At 43.5% G+C, this 13,217-nt stretch overlaps 1 protein-coding gene across 1 annotated transcript in view; it reads left to right on the forward strand.

Moving 5' to 3' along the window:
* The window catches only part of RRM1 (ribonucleotide reductase catalytic subunit M1), a 21,863-nt gene extending 9,368 nt beyond the window's left edge, over positions 1 to 12,495 (forward strand). The window contains exons 6-18 of the mRNA XM_009290876.1: positions 438 to 600; positions 1,184 to 1,325; positions 1,970 to 2,053; positions 2,701 to 2,862; positions 3,448 to 3,527; positions 4,004 to 4,205; positions 5,575 to 5,724; positions 6,693 to 6,914; positions 7,129 to 7,205; positions 8,064 to 8,199; positions 9,474 to 9,569; positions 10,717 to 10,905; positions 11,245 to 12,495. Of these exons, the coding sequence (XP_009289151.1) occupies positions 438 to 600; positions 1,184 to 1,325; positions 1,970 to 2,053; positions 2,701 to 2,862; positions 3,448 to 3,527; positions 4,004 to 4,205; positions 5,575 to 5,724; positions 6,693 to 6,914; positions 7,129 to 7,205; positions 8,064 to 8,199; positions 9,474 to 9,569; positions 10,717 to 10,905; positions 11,245 to 11,433 (1,892 nt within the window). The 3' untranslated portion in view covers positions 11,434 to 12,495. The remainder of the gene's footprint in view (positions 1 to 437; positions 601 to 1,183; positions 1,326 to 1,969; positions 2,054 to 2,700; positions 2,863 to 3,447; positions 3,528 to 4,003; positions 4,206 to 5,574; positions 5,725 to 6,692; positions 6,915 to 7,128; positions 7,206 to 8,063; positions 8,200 to 9,473; positions 9,570 to 10,716; positions 10,906 to 11,244) is intronic.
* The last annotated feature ends 722 nt before the right edge of the window (positions 12,496 to 13,217 follow it).

The raw sequence follows: 13,217 nt of genomic DNA on the forward strand, positions 1-13,217 counted from the left end.
GGGGGGGGGGGGGGGGGGGGGGGGGGGGGGGATCTTAGAGGTTTCCAACCTCAATGATTCTATGATTCTATGATTCTTTGAGCAGGAGATTGGACTAGAGACCTCCTGAGGTTCCTGCCAACCTGAATAATTCTGTGATTCTATGAAAACTATGGCTCTCAAGTGGCCCATTGCACATTGTTTGTAGCTTATTACTATGACCTCTACATCTGTCTGTACTAATCCTAAGTGTCATACTGACACTCTTTTCCCCCCCCCTTTGCTTTTTGTGTTTAGTGCCAACCTGAATAATTCTGTGATTCTATGAAAACTATGGCTCTCAAGTGGCCCATTGCACATTGTTTGTAGCTTATTGCTATGACCTCTACATCTGTCTGTACTAATCCTAAGTGTCATACTGACACTCTTTTCCCCCCCCCTTTGCTTTTTGTGTTTAGTTGCTGAGCGTCCTCAACATATGCTGATGAGGGTATCGGTGGGGATCCACAAAAATGACATTGATGCTGCAATTGAAACTTACAATCTTCTGTCTGAAAGGTGGTTTACCCATGCCTCCCCCACGTTGTTCAACGCAGGCACCAACCGGCCTCAGCTTTCCAGGTACCTTTGGCTTTCAAGTTTGCTTAATGCATAACTGGATGAAGATAAAGTTTTGGAGATCGGGTCTGTTCAAATGAAATGCTTTCACAACTTCTAAAAATAGTAGCTGTGTTTCTGTGATTCTTTACGAAGTTTTGAGAAGTTGCTGTCAAATTTAACTTGATCTCTAGTGTAGTCTTTGGGGAAGAATACACAAGTGTCTATAAGCTTCTAAAGCTAATGGAAATGTTTACATGGCTATATTTTATTTAAAAGTTACTTATATGCATAGTCTTCTGTAGATTACAAAATGAATCCTGGTAATTGTTTTCTAAAATACGCTAAAAGTAGCAAGCATAATTGATACGATTTAAAAAATGTTTTGCTTTGCTAACACAGGTATCAATGATACAACTATCGCTTGTAATGTTTTCTGAAACTGTCCTTTATTCCACTTTGCAACCTATGGTTTTGCTTCATTTATTTGCTTTGCATAGCATGTTAAAGATTCAGCATTTACCCTTGTTTTTCTGCAGCCCTGGTGAAATACTTCTTGACTTCTTTGTTTTAATCTGTGTATGCTAAAGCTATTTGTTTTCATTAGTTGTTTCCTGCTGTGCATGAAGGATGACAGCATTGAGGGAATCTATGACACTCTCAAGCAGTGTGCGCTGATCTCAAAGTCTGCTGGTGGGATTGGCCTTGCTGTGAGCTGTATCCGAGCCACGGGCAGCTATATTGCTGGGGTAAGTGTGCAGATGGTGTTCCCAGCAGAGGTTAACCTTCTGGTTTCAGGAAATGTCTATATTTCAGTTGCCAAATCAATGCTGCTTCTACCAAGTCAGTTTAACACAGTAGTCAGTCTAGCTCAGTAGTCTTTCCTTTTTCAGTATGCTCTAAGGCAAAAAGGTTGGTTTTCCTTGGTTTTTGGCTTTCTAATAGAAGTCCTTCCAAAAAGAGGATCTTATTCCACCATTTGATCAGACAATTCCAAGTTATTTATGTATTAGCAACCTATGAATATGCTCAGAGACTTGTGCATTAGCCCTTTTCCTTTTTGTATGTCTAACTGCTCAAGATCATCTGTGGGTGCGTGTTTGGTTTTTTGTCACGGAGTATGTAACCTCTGCAAGCCTTTAGGTTACATAATGTAGAGAAAAGAAGTTAAGAGGCACATTTTATTAACTCTGGGACCAGTAGCTGATATATACATTTTTGCCTATTTAAAAAAAGGTGGGGGGAAGGGGCTACCAAATAACTGATTGGGGTGGTCAGTTCCTAGCTTTCAGCATAAGAGTTTTGCAGAATGCTGAAAGACATACAGAAAATGTAGGGCCATCTCTTCAGGCAGTTGCTTTTCAGTATTGATGGTATTCCTGTGCCTCTGCAGACAAATGGAAATTCCAATGGGCTTGTTCCAATGCTGAGGGTCTACAACAACACTGCCCGTTACGTGGATCAAGGTGGAAACAAGGTACTGGCTTTCCATTAAATTAGGGTCAAGAAGGGAACCTCAGGTCAGAGGGAGAGGTTCCACATCTGTGAAAGACTGACCCAGTAACATCAGTGAGCTGATGAAGTGGTTGTAGGTGACACATAATTAAAATAGGGCATTTTCTCCCCTTCTTGTTGATATTCTGGTGTTCCCCTTTCACTATGTATTTTATCATGCAGGTATGTCTTTTAGTATATGTCTGCTGCATGATAGTTAGATCAGCCTCTTGCACGGGTTATTAGCCACTCCTTAACTCACTATAGGGCATTCAAGGTATAAGACTGTAGAAAGCTTCTTGATCTGTATCCTTTGTCTTCATGTAGTCCAGAGGTCAATGGAGGTATGGCACAATAAGTACATCTAAGATTTGTCAAGCTCCTGTCTACACAGAGGAAATATATTTTTGGTACTAAATAATTTTTATTGAGAATCTGGAACTAGTAACATGGCCTAGTTCCAATACATGAGAGCAACAGTAATGCAAAAAAGCATATTGAAATTGCCTTAACGAGACTATAAAACTAAGCTCCAGTTAGTTTAGGGTATAGTGTGCACTCAGGAGCAGTGCAGGAGATTTTATTTTCAAGGGCAATTTGTTCTGATCTTGACTATGTTTTATGTGTCAGAGACCTGGGGCTTTTGCCATCTACCTGGAGCCATGGCATTTGGACATCTTTGAGTTTCTTGACTTAAAGAAGAACACTGGAAAAGAAGAGCAGCGAGCCAGAGACCTTTTCTTTGCCCTCTGGATTCCTGATCTCTTCATGAAGCGAGTTGAAACCAACCAGGTAAGAAGCTTGATTGGTGCAGAATAGGTCTGTTAATGGAGAAACAGGTGATCAGCCCTGGGATGGAGTTCATGAAGGGTTGCAGAGTTGTCTTCCTGGCAGCAAAGGAACTTCCTGAAAGAGCTGCTGCACCTTATTTGAGAACCAGGCTGTGCAGGTAAAGAATGGAGTTGGAGAACTCCAGTGGGATACTTTGCTTCAGTGCTTAATCTTGCAGTCCTGACTTAGGTACTGATACTAGCATGCTAAATTTTTACTGTGGAGTTTTCTTAAAGCATCGAAATCTTCTCAGTAAATTGATCTTCATATGACTGTGCTTGTATTTGCTTTAAAATGGGCTAAAGCTTGAGAACCAGTCATTTCAAGACTAAAAATGCAGTTTGGTCATAAATGCTTATATAATTAACTTTTAAATAAATCTGACTAGTCTGATAAACATCTTCCCCGTGTCTGCTGGCAGAGTTTTTCAGGATGGGAAGTGTAGTTTTCATGTTCCTGTACACAGCAGGATCTGCTGATGAAGTTGAATGCCTTTAATTAACAGGGTGCCTAAATATTTTCTCTGAATATTTTTCCTTCTTACAGGACTGGTCCTTAATGTGTCCAAATGAGTGTCCTGGCCTAGAGGAGGTTTGGGGAGAGGAATTTGAGAAACTATATGAAAGGTAAGAAAATGAATAGATTTTTAAGCAGTGGTCATCCATTCACAGAACTGCCCTTGTTGTGTGGTATTTGGGACACAAAGTGCAGGTTTGTGGTGTTGGTTCATAAGTGGTCAGTGAGTTCCGTTATCAGATTGATAAAAGGACAAAGATGGGGAATGTCTGCTTACTGTTCGCTTCAAACTGTGACCTGCTCAAGATAGAACTATGTATGAATGATTGTTTTAGCTTGTCAGAGGGAAATTCTGAAGTGATCCCTGCTTAAAGCAGCCGATGGCTTTGTTTTGAACGAGTTGTATAAAATGATGTAGTGAAAGATTTTTACTTCCTTTAAACAAGGACAGTTCAGAGTTCACGCAGTTCAGAAGTGAATGGGGTCTTGCCTGCCTGAGAACCTGATGTTGTGTTAAAAATGATTGTCTTTCACTGCTATTTTTGGAGAGCCTGGGAATTCTTAAGCAACGTGTACCCTGTTGCAGTTACGAGAAGCAAGGCCGTGTCCGCAGAGTGGTGAAGGCCCAGCAGCTCTGGTACGCTATCATTGAATCTCAGACAGAGACCGGCACACCGTACATGCTGTACAAAGACTCTTGCAACCGGAAGAGCAATCAGCAGAACTTGGGGACCATCAAATGCAGCAATCTGTGTACAGAAATAGTGGAGTATACCAGCAAAGATGAGGTAGGTGGAGAACAGGAACTTGCAGCATTTAGGAAAGCTGTGACTGCTCCTGTTGCAGCTTTCTAGAATATGTCTGACTGTTGGTTGGGGAAGGGAACAGGTAGCTAAGAAAATTCTGGGGATGTTTTGACTTGAGTACTTACAGCTCTTGCACTGACTGTGTGTGTGGGTTTCCCCTCCCTTCCAACTTCCCATGGAGGATTTGGTATAAAACAAGATACCCATCAAAGTGAACCTCTGAAAGCTTGAGGAGGAAGTGAGCTCTTTGGCTTGCTGGTAGCTGATATAAGCATCTCTTTGGCTAATGATTTAGTAAAACCATACCTCTCTCACCCCAAGACTTACATTTCAGTATCAATTCCTCCTGAGTTCCCTGTGTACTACCCTAATCTTGGTGCTCTATGGATGTGCTATGTTTGGACCGCAGCATTGCTAACAAAGGTGAAGGAAGGACATAGAAATGAGTTAGTGCTAATAGAGCGTGGTGAATTTAGAATCATAGAATCATAGAATAGTGTGGGTTGGAAGGGACCTCTAAAGGTCACCTAGTCCAACCCCCCTGCAATGAGCAGGGACATCTTCAACAAGATCAGGTTGCTCAGAGCCCCGTCCAACCTGACCTGGAATGTTTCCAGGGATGGGGCATCCACCACCTCTCTGGGCAACCTGTGCCAGTGCTTCACCACCCTCAGCGTAAAACATTTCTTCCTTATATCTAGTCTAAATCTACCCCCCTTTAGTTTAAAGCCATTCCCCCTTGTCCTGTTGCAACAGGCCCTGCTAAAATTTCTAGTGCAGTAAAGCTCTTGAGGCTGTTGTAACTGAAAGTATCAGTTTCTACTGCCTGAGCCGCTAGTTGTTCTTTAGCTCAGTCTTTGGCATATTCATAAAATCCTGAGTAGTCTAGAAGAGATGGAGAGCCATCTTGCCTGCCTGCACTGCACAAGAAATTTTAGCTTACTTGTTTCAATTCTTCTGGGGTTGGAAATAATATTAGTGTTAAAAATTGTTCAAAAAAATGTCCTAATATCGTCTGGATATTATTGAGATCAGCTGCTGGTTCTGGCAAGACAAGAAATGGTTAGGCTTGGTTTCTGGAAGGATGACTTACGGGCAACAGGATTGACCAAGCCAGAGAACTGAATTTTTATGGTGATATTGATATCTACTAAACCTTTTTGAATTGTTGTTACCCTTTTTGCAACTCATAAGATAGCAGAGAAATGAGGAGTGCGTTTTCCAGCCTTTTATGTTGCTTGGTTCTTGGTTTCCATACAGTTTGGATAGAGAGCATACTCTGGGACTGAGATTGTGGTTTTTGCATGGGGTGTTGGCTGGCATGCATGTTTTCACTGCGTTTTCTCCACAGGTTGCTGTTTGTAACTTGGCCTCTATAGCCCTGAACATGTACGTCACTTCAGAGCATACGTATGATTTCAAGAAGCTAGCTGAAGTCACTAAAGTTATTGTCCGAAACCTGAACAAAATCATTGATATCAACTACTACCCTGTGCCAGAGGTGAGTGCTGTGCTGGGCTGGTGTGGGGCTGAAGGCATGCTGAGAATCTGGTGACAAAGGGCCTGTTGTTCTGTAGCAATCCCAGTTCAGTCTTGGGCAGAAGGAATCAGCGAAGGATTTTGTAAACCTATTTTGGCTAATAGTTGGCAGTTCCATTAACGACCTGTTTGCAGATGTGACCCGTTGTTAGTGACTTCTTAAGCTTCAACCCAGAACAGTTCCTTAGTGAAGCAGTTGTTGAAAAAGCCTCCCCTTGAGATGGTTCTGCAGTTGGAATTTTTTCATGTGTGTGGATTTCCATAAAGTACAGAACAGCAGTAGGAGTAGAGTGGAAAGTGAAACAGAGAGAAGGATCCTGGAAAGATCCCAAGAAGGTGTAACTCAGTCTTGAGTTGTTGGTTTTATGCATTTTTGGGAGGGTGGATAGACAGCTTTCTGGAAGGAAAGTGGGGAGAGGGTTGGTAATTGTTGAAGAGGGATGGGAGCAGGGTTTGTTGCATTGCAAGAGTGTAGAAAGGCAAGCAGCAGAGCTGGGCATTGGAGGAGGAAATAAGCAAATACCCAAAGTGTGAAGCCAAACCTGATGAGGATCAGATTTTTCTAGCCCGTACAATTTGAATGCATGAGTTTAAATGTCTTCACGGGCCTGTTTTTTCTTTCAGAAAGTGCTTAGTGTTCACTTCTAAATCATGGCTCCCTCTGTGTGTCAGGTTGAGCAATTAAAATCAGTGATTGCTTCTAACAAACTTCATTTGGGTCCTCAAATTCCTGCCCCACCAAACAGCAAACAGTGGGGAGCAGGGCAGAATTGGAAGGTGGGTTGTTGCAGCAGAATGGATGGCCCATAAAAGCTAAGGCAGTGGTACGGATGAAAATTCCTCTCGGAGGTCCTTTCCAACCTAATTTATTCTATGGTTCGATGTAGTTCTGCTAAAGGTAATTATTCTCTTTGCTTGAATGCCATGCAGGCTGAACGCTCCAACAGACGCCATCGTCCCGTTGGCATTGGTGTGCAGGGCCTGGCAGATGCTTTCATCTTGATGAGGTACCCCTTTGAAAGTCCGGAGGCCCAGCGCTTGAACCAGCAAATTTTTGAGACCATTTATTATGGTGCTTTGGAAGCCAGCTGTGAACTTGCCAAGGAGCAAGGACCGTATGAAACATATGAAGGTTCTCCTGTCAGCAAAGGAGTAAGTACCAGGAGCTGTCCTGTGTCAGGGCCAAAGCCATGAAAAGCAGATAATATGACTGCTCTTTGATGTAGAAGGAGGTGTATGACTGAAATAAATATCTTAGGCTGATAATATTGCAACAGTACAAATGGTGCTTGAGTTTTCCTCCATCATTTGGCTTCTGAGCCAAAAGAGTGTCCTGTCTAATTTGGACTACACCTGTGTTCTTCAGATTCTTCAGTATGACATGTGGAATGTCACCCCGTCTGATCTTTGGGACTGGAAGGCTTTAAAGGAGAAGATTGCTAAGTGAGTAGTCTTGCACAGTTTGTATTAGATGTAAATACATCCAATATGTTCTGACTGACTAAAAACAAAGGATAGGGCGCAAGTGTAAAAATGGTCCTATCTGTTTCCCTCCCGCCCCAGTAGATCTTTCTTCAAAACTGTTTTGTGGATGGTTTTCTTTCATTTTTGTTCTTACAAGCCAGAGAGAGCCCACCCCCTAGACTCTGATTTAGCTGAGCTTTTATTTCATCTTGGATGCATCAGCGGAATGGTTTGTGTTCCAGTTAAACGAATGTAGTGATGAGTGAGACAGAGTCAGCTGGGCTTGGGAACTCTTTTCCCACTGACAAGGAAAGCAGCTGAGCCTTGAACATCCTGAAGTCAGGAATCGTTAAAGCGTGAAGTGCCTGTAATGAACTTGTTCAATTTGTGTGGGTCTAATTTTTTTAAATTTAGTAAATCTGTCTACTGTCTCGTGTATGGGGAGGTCTCAGGTTCTTCATGGGCTGCTCGTTTTGGTTTTGCCTGAGTGCTGTGGAGTTGTGGAGTGCCTGACAGTTTTTTTTCTATGCACCCTTTCTCATGACTAAATAATTTGGGAAAGCCTCTGATTAAAGGTGAAAATAGCAAAGATTTAGTTATGCTTCCATGTTGACCCACGTTACAAGTTTAGTGGAGCTTCCCTTTTTTTTGCTGCAGGTAATCTGAGGGTTTGCAGGTTACCCTGAGAAGGTGAGGTTTCTGAGCGTGTGAGCTGAGAGTTCCTTATACTGGCCCTGCTAGCTCTTTGCCGACAGTATATAAACTGTGCTATTCTTGGGTCTTTTCTGTCTTGTCTCACTTGGTTGAAGCTTTCTAACTCTTGACTATTGCTACTAGATACGGCGTCAGAAACAGCCTTCTCCTTTCTCCCATGCCAACTGCTTCTACTGCTCAGATCTTGGGCAATAACGAATCCATCGAGCCCTACACCAGTAACATCTACACACGCAGAGTCCTCTCGGGAGAGTTTCAGGTAGGTGAGGCAGCTGTGGGAAAGAGCTTTTCTGTTTTTGTATCTTTGATGACTTTCACTGCTAAGAAAGACAAGATGGAGGCCACACACTTGGTAACTCAATTCAGTTAGATGTTTATGTCGAAGTCCAAAAGCGCCAAGGGGAACATCTAGCCTGTACTATGTGCTGTAGTAGTACAGTTTTGCATATTCCACAACAGTCATTGTGGAATATGCAAAATTGTAAAGCGGTGCTGCTTTTGTCTGGAAAAAAACCTTTGTGAGGCCTCAGGATGGCCTGCAGGAATACTTGCTAAATGAGCGATGATTAGTGAAATTATTGAAGGGACATGCATGCTATGGGAAGAGTAACTGAAACCACAGTGCTGCTTTGCACAGTCCTGAGGAAAGAGCTGTATGTAAAGCACTGAACAAATCTGAAGAGGTCATGTAAAAGCTTTACAGATCCAGAGGGGTCTGTCATTTAGGAAAGAGTATGAAATAATTTGAGTTTTGGAGGCTGGAGTTAGCGAAGAGCTCTATGTGAGACAAGGGGAATATCTAACTGTTAGGGAGGTCTGGTCTATCCTACATCCCCTCTGGGGGATGTTAGGGAAAGCACTCAATTTCCTCCTGCCTGCAGGATCAGAACAACAGGTTTATTAACCTGCTCCACTATGTAGGTCAGGTGCAGGGCTGCTGGACAGGTATCCCCAAACAGTCCTAGCAAGCAAATGTTCACTGTTTTTTCCTCCCAAATAAACAGCCTGCACCTATTTTGTTCTTTCCCCTTCTGACCTCAGTCTTGATGGTTGTTTACACCCTTATTTAGTAATTCACGTTGTGGTCAGTGGCCCTGGTAAGTCAAGATCTCTCCCTTTCACATCTTTTGGCATTCCTAACGCAGGGGAGTTCCATACACCCCCCTTTCACACTTGTAATGTCCAGTAACTTCTCCCGTTACTGTCCTACGAGCCTAGCCCTAGGTTGGTGTCAGCCAGGTGTTGCAGACAGCCTTCTGTGTTCCGCAATGGCCAGCAGCATCTCACACTTGTTACCCTGTTGTTTTAACCTTGGGCCTAGTCTGGCCATCTGCATGCATACCTCAGTGCTGCCTGAAGAGTGAAAGTTTGTCAGTACTATACAAGGTCTCGTTTAACCATTTAACATTTAACCACTGTGCACATCGGGGTGGATTTGCCTCCTCTAGGAAGGTATGTCTGTACCATAAGGCAAGGGCGTATAGCTTAGCAGAATATACAGTGCTTTCATTCTTCGGCCTTTGCCCCTTACAGGTTGTGAATCCGCACTTATTGAAAGATCTCACAGAGAGGGGCCTGTGGAATGAGGAGATGAAAAACCAAATCATTGCCCACAACGGCTCTATCCAGGTACGTGTGAAAAACCAGGGAGAATGGCGCAGGGATTCCTACTAGGTCTGGGAAGTGCTGGCTGGATGGCTGATTTGCCACACAGTGCTTTTGAGGTCTGCTGTATATGAGTGACTCAGCTAGCCTGGGGAGGAAAAGCTGTCATGTGTAGCATTTCCATTAGAAATACGACGGGATGTGTCTGATCTCAGTGGTAATTTGTTCCTGCTGGAGTCTGCCCATGTCATAGAGAAGCCCAATGGAAATGTACTACTAATTACTGCTAGAATAAATACCGAGTCAGGCTGCGCTACTTTATGCAGATTCTGCAAATGTTTGGATTCCCATTTATCATAAAGATTATAAAGGGGTAATTTTGTAGCAGGGAGTAGGCTTGAGACAGGAGCTGAGTATATGACATCCAGATCCAGAAGTTACATGTAGAAGAGTCTGTGTGGGATGAATCATTTATGCTGTGGAGTTTGAAATGCTGCTGTGACTGTTGTGGTTGGAGTCATAGAATCATAGAATACCAGGTTAAAGGGACCTCAAGGATCATCTGGTCCAACCTTTCTTGGCAAAAGCACGGTCCAGGCAAGATGGCCCAGCACCCTGTCCAGCCGAATCTTAAAAGTGTCCAACGTTGGGGAATCCACCACTTCCCTGGGGAGATTATTCCAATGGATGATTGTTCTCATTGTGAAAAATTTTCCTCTTGTGTCCAATCAGAATCTCCCCAGGAGTAACTTGTACCCATTACCCCTCGTCTTTTCTATGTGACTCCTTGTTAAAAAGGGAGTCATGCATGCTAACAAAGTGCATCCCACTTGTCATGAATTTTGGGGGGGGGGTACTAACTGCTGGATTACTTTTTGTAAGACCTCCCAGCTATTTAGGACAAAACAGTAATGGCCTGTTTGCAAACAGCTTTTTCTCTCAAATTCCCCAGAACAAGCTGTCCTGTTTCAGCAAGTAAGGTTTCTTTATGCTTGGGTGCTTTCAGATACAGGATGCTTGAATTCAGTGATAGAGTTCAGCTGCAAAAAGCCTTAGTTCTAGTCAGGATTGCTGAAGTCTCAGCAGTTGGTGAAGAATTTGATTTTACAAATGTGAACATTTGGGCAGTCACTGGTTACACTGCATTGGAAAACTCTTCTGTTCCTTTTAGAATATACCTGAGATTCCCGATGACTTGAAGCAACTCTATAAGACAGTGTGGGAGATCTCCCAGAAAACTATCCTCAAGATGGCAGCAGACAGAGGAGCTTTCATTGATCAGAGCCAGTCTCTCAACATTCACATTGCAGAACCCAACTATGGCAAACTCACCAGCATGCACTTCTATGGGTGGAAGCAGGTATCTGGGAGGGGCAGGGTTGGGGGCCTTGTTCAGAACAGATAGCGAATGGGGGCTGATAAGTTCTTTCATGAAAAGTTGGTCTCACTGATTCTTAGAAGGGTAAACGGCTGTTTCCTTCCAAGAATCCAGTCTTACTAGTGGAATATCTCTCTAGAGCAATAAAGCTGTAATGCTTGTAGCGTTACACCCATTATTCCTGACTACTAGACCTCACTGTGAGGCCGGTACAGTGGTACAGGCTAAGGGAGGTCGGCCTCAGCAGTTCAGAGTTTGGCTGTATTGCTTGCCTGACCTCCCGCTGATTCCAGCTCTTAGACTCATGCTTTTGCTCTATAGGGTCTGAAGACTGGCATGTACTATCTACGGACAAAACCAGCTGCTAACCCCATCCAGTTCACCCTGAACAAGGAGAAACTCAGAGAGCGGGAGAAGGCTGCCAAGGAAGAGGAAGAGAAGGAGAGGAATAAAGCAGCCATGGTGTGCTCCCTGGAGAACCGGGATGAGTGTATGATGTGTGGCTCCTAATGGATCTGCCCTGCAGTGCCAGCAAAGCCATTCCACCTGGCTGGATTCCTTCTAAGATCCTTCTAAGCATCTGGTATAACTTCAGAATGTAGAGGCTTGCTGGAACTGTGGCAGGAGGGGTGATCACAGTAGTGTATTGTAGCTTCCCCATCCAGTTGGGGGTTGGTGCACAGGTATGGATAGGGTGCGCAAGAAGTTCGTATATTGCTTCAGTAGCTCGGCTTTCTGAAAACTTAAGTGCTCTTGCATCGTCTTACATTGAACCCCATAGGCAGGAATTCTGAACAGGCAGGGAAAGTGCTAATGCCACTTACCTTAAAGATCTGTTCTGGGGACTTCAGACAACTCTCTTCATTTATTAAAGACTGTTACTCATGTCTTCAGAGAAGGAAGCAGACCTGACTGATACCTTTTCCTTTGCTGTGATAAGACAGCAGGAAAACATTCCTAGGCTAGGTATGTTGTACGCTCACTATGCTGTCTCTCATGGCAAAGGAGCAATTTATGTTAAGCTTAGAAAGCTGGAGTGTGTGCACATCTGCCAGTGAGATCCTTCTCCCACCATTTCTTACTCTCCTTGTCCCCTCCTCTTCCCTTTCCAAAAAGCTTTTTATAGGTGCAGACTGGTGGTAGGTGCATTGCTACCTGGAGAGTTCATCTTCTCCATCCAGCCTGACAGGGCAGAGCATTGCACTTGGTAAATGTTCCTTTTCAGTTCTGACCAGGAAATGGCAGAACTGCTGCAGTGCATTTCATTCTGTATTAAAAACCTACTCTAATTTATCAGTCAGTTTGCTGGTAATGGGCTTCCATGCTGTCCTTGGCCAGAAAGCCTTCTGAAGTGCACACACCATCTTTTTTTTTTTTGAGAGTCACATTTATCCACCCCGGCTAGTTATTTGATCTTTTAAAAATAATACATTTTTACTTATCCATCTACTTAACTCCCTGCTCTAATGCGATGGGGTGACATCATTCAGTTCTTAAATATTTATTGAATTCATGTACCATACAACTAACCCTTTAATCGAGCCAAACTCAATAAAATGTGGAATGTCAAAGGAATGAACAGTGGTATCTTGGGAACACTTTTTTTGATTAAAAGTGAATTGTAGCAGCTGGAGGCTGGGGCCTTGTTTATGAGCCCTGCACCTCCTGCACACAGTTCCTTCCAGAGAACTGTCTGAAGGCTCTTGTGTAAAATGAGGCATGTAAGCAGAACCCTGTATTTGCTGGGGCAACCGTGCTTAACTCAGTAGGGTGTCTGTTTCTTTGTGTCGTTTTGAAGATTTGGGCTTACCTTAAACACGAGGAAGGGGCTGAAATAATGCCAAGTCTGTTTCAGTAACGTGCAAAGGAGGTATGCTGAGTTCACAGGGCAAATCTGGGACTATGCCAGCGGTAAGGCTTGAACTCTTGCGTCTTGTTTTTTAGTCCAGCACTTGCCCTATTTCTTCTGCTTCTGGCTTCTGTTATAAGGCACCACTGCAAATGCCTTGGGAAGTGTCTCTGTGCTTCAAAGGGAAGACTGTTGTGTCTAATCACCACTCCTGGCAGCTCTGCCGCCCAAGAAATTTCACCAAAAAGATTCTGAGGGAACAGGGCCTTCTGCCTAGAAAAATCCTCTTAGAATAGAATCATAGAATCATAGAATCATTGAGGATGGAAAAGACCTCTAAGATCACCAACTCCAACCCTAACCCCAACACCACCATGCCCACTAAACCATGTCCCTCAGCGCCTCTTCTACACGTCTTTTAAATACCTCCAGGGATGGGGACTCC

Source organism: Aptenodytes forsteri, unplaced genomic scaffold (assembly GCF_000699145.1).
Source record: "Aptenodytes forsteri isolate BGI_AS27 unplaced genomic scaffold, ASM69914v1 Scaffold254, whole genome shotgun sequence".
Lineage (NCBI taxonomy): Eukaryota > Metazoa > Chordata > Aves > Sphenisciformes > Spheniscidae > Aptenodytes > Aptenodytes forsteri.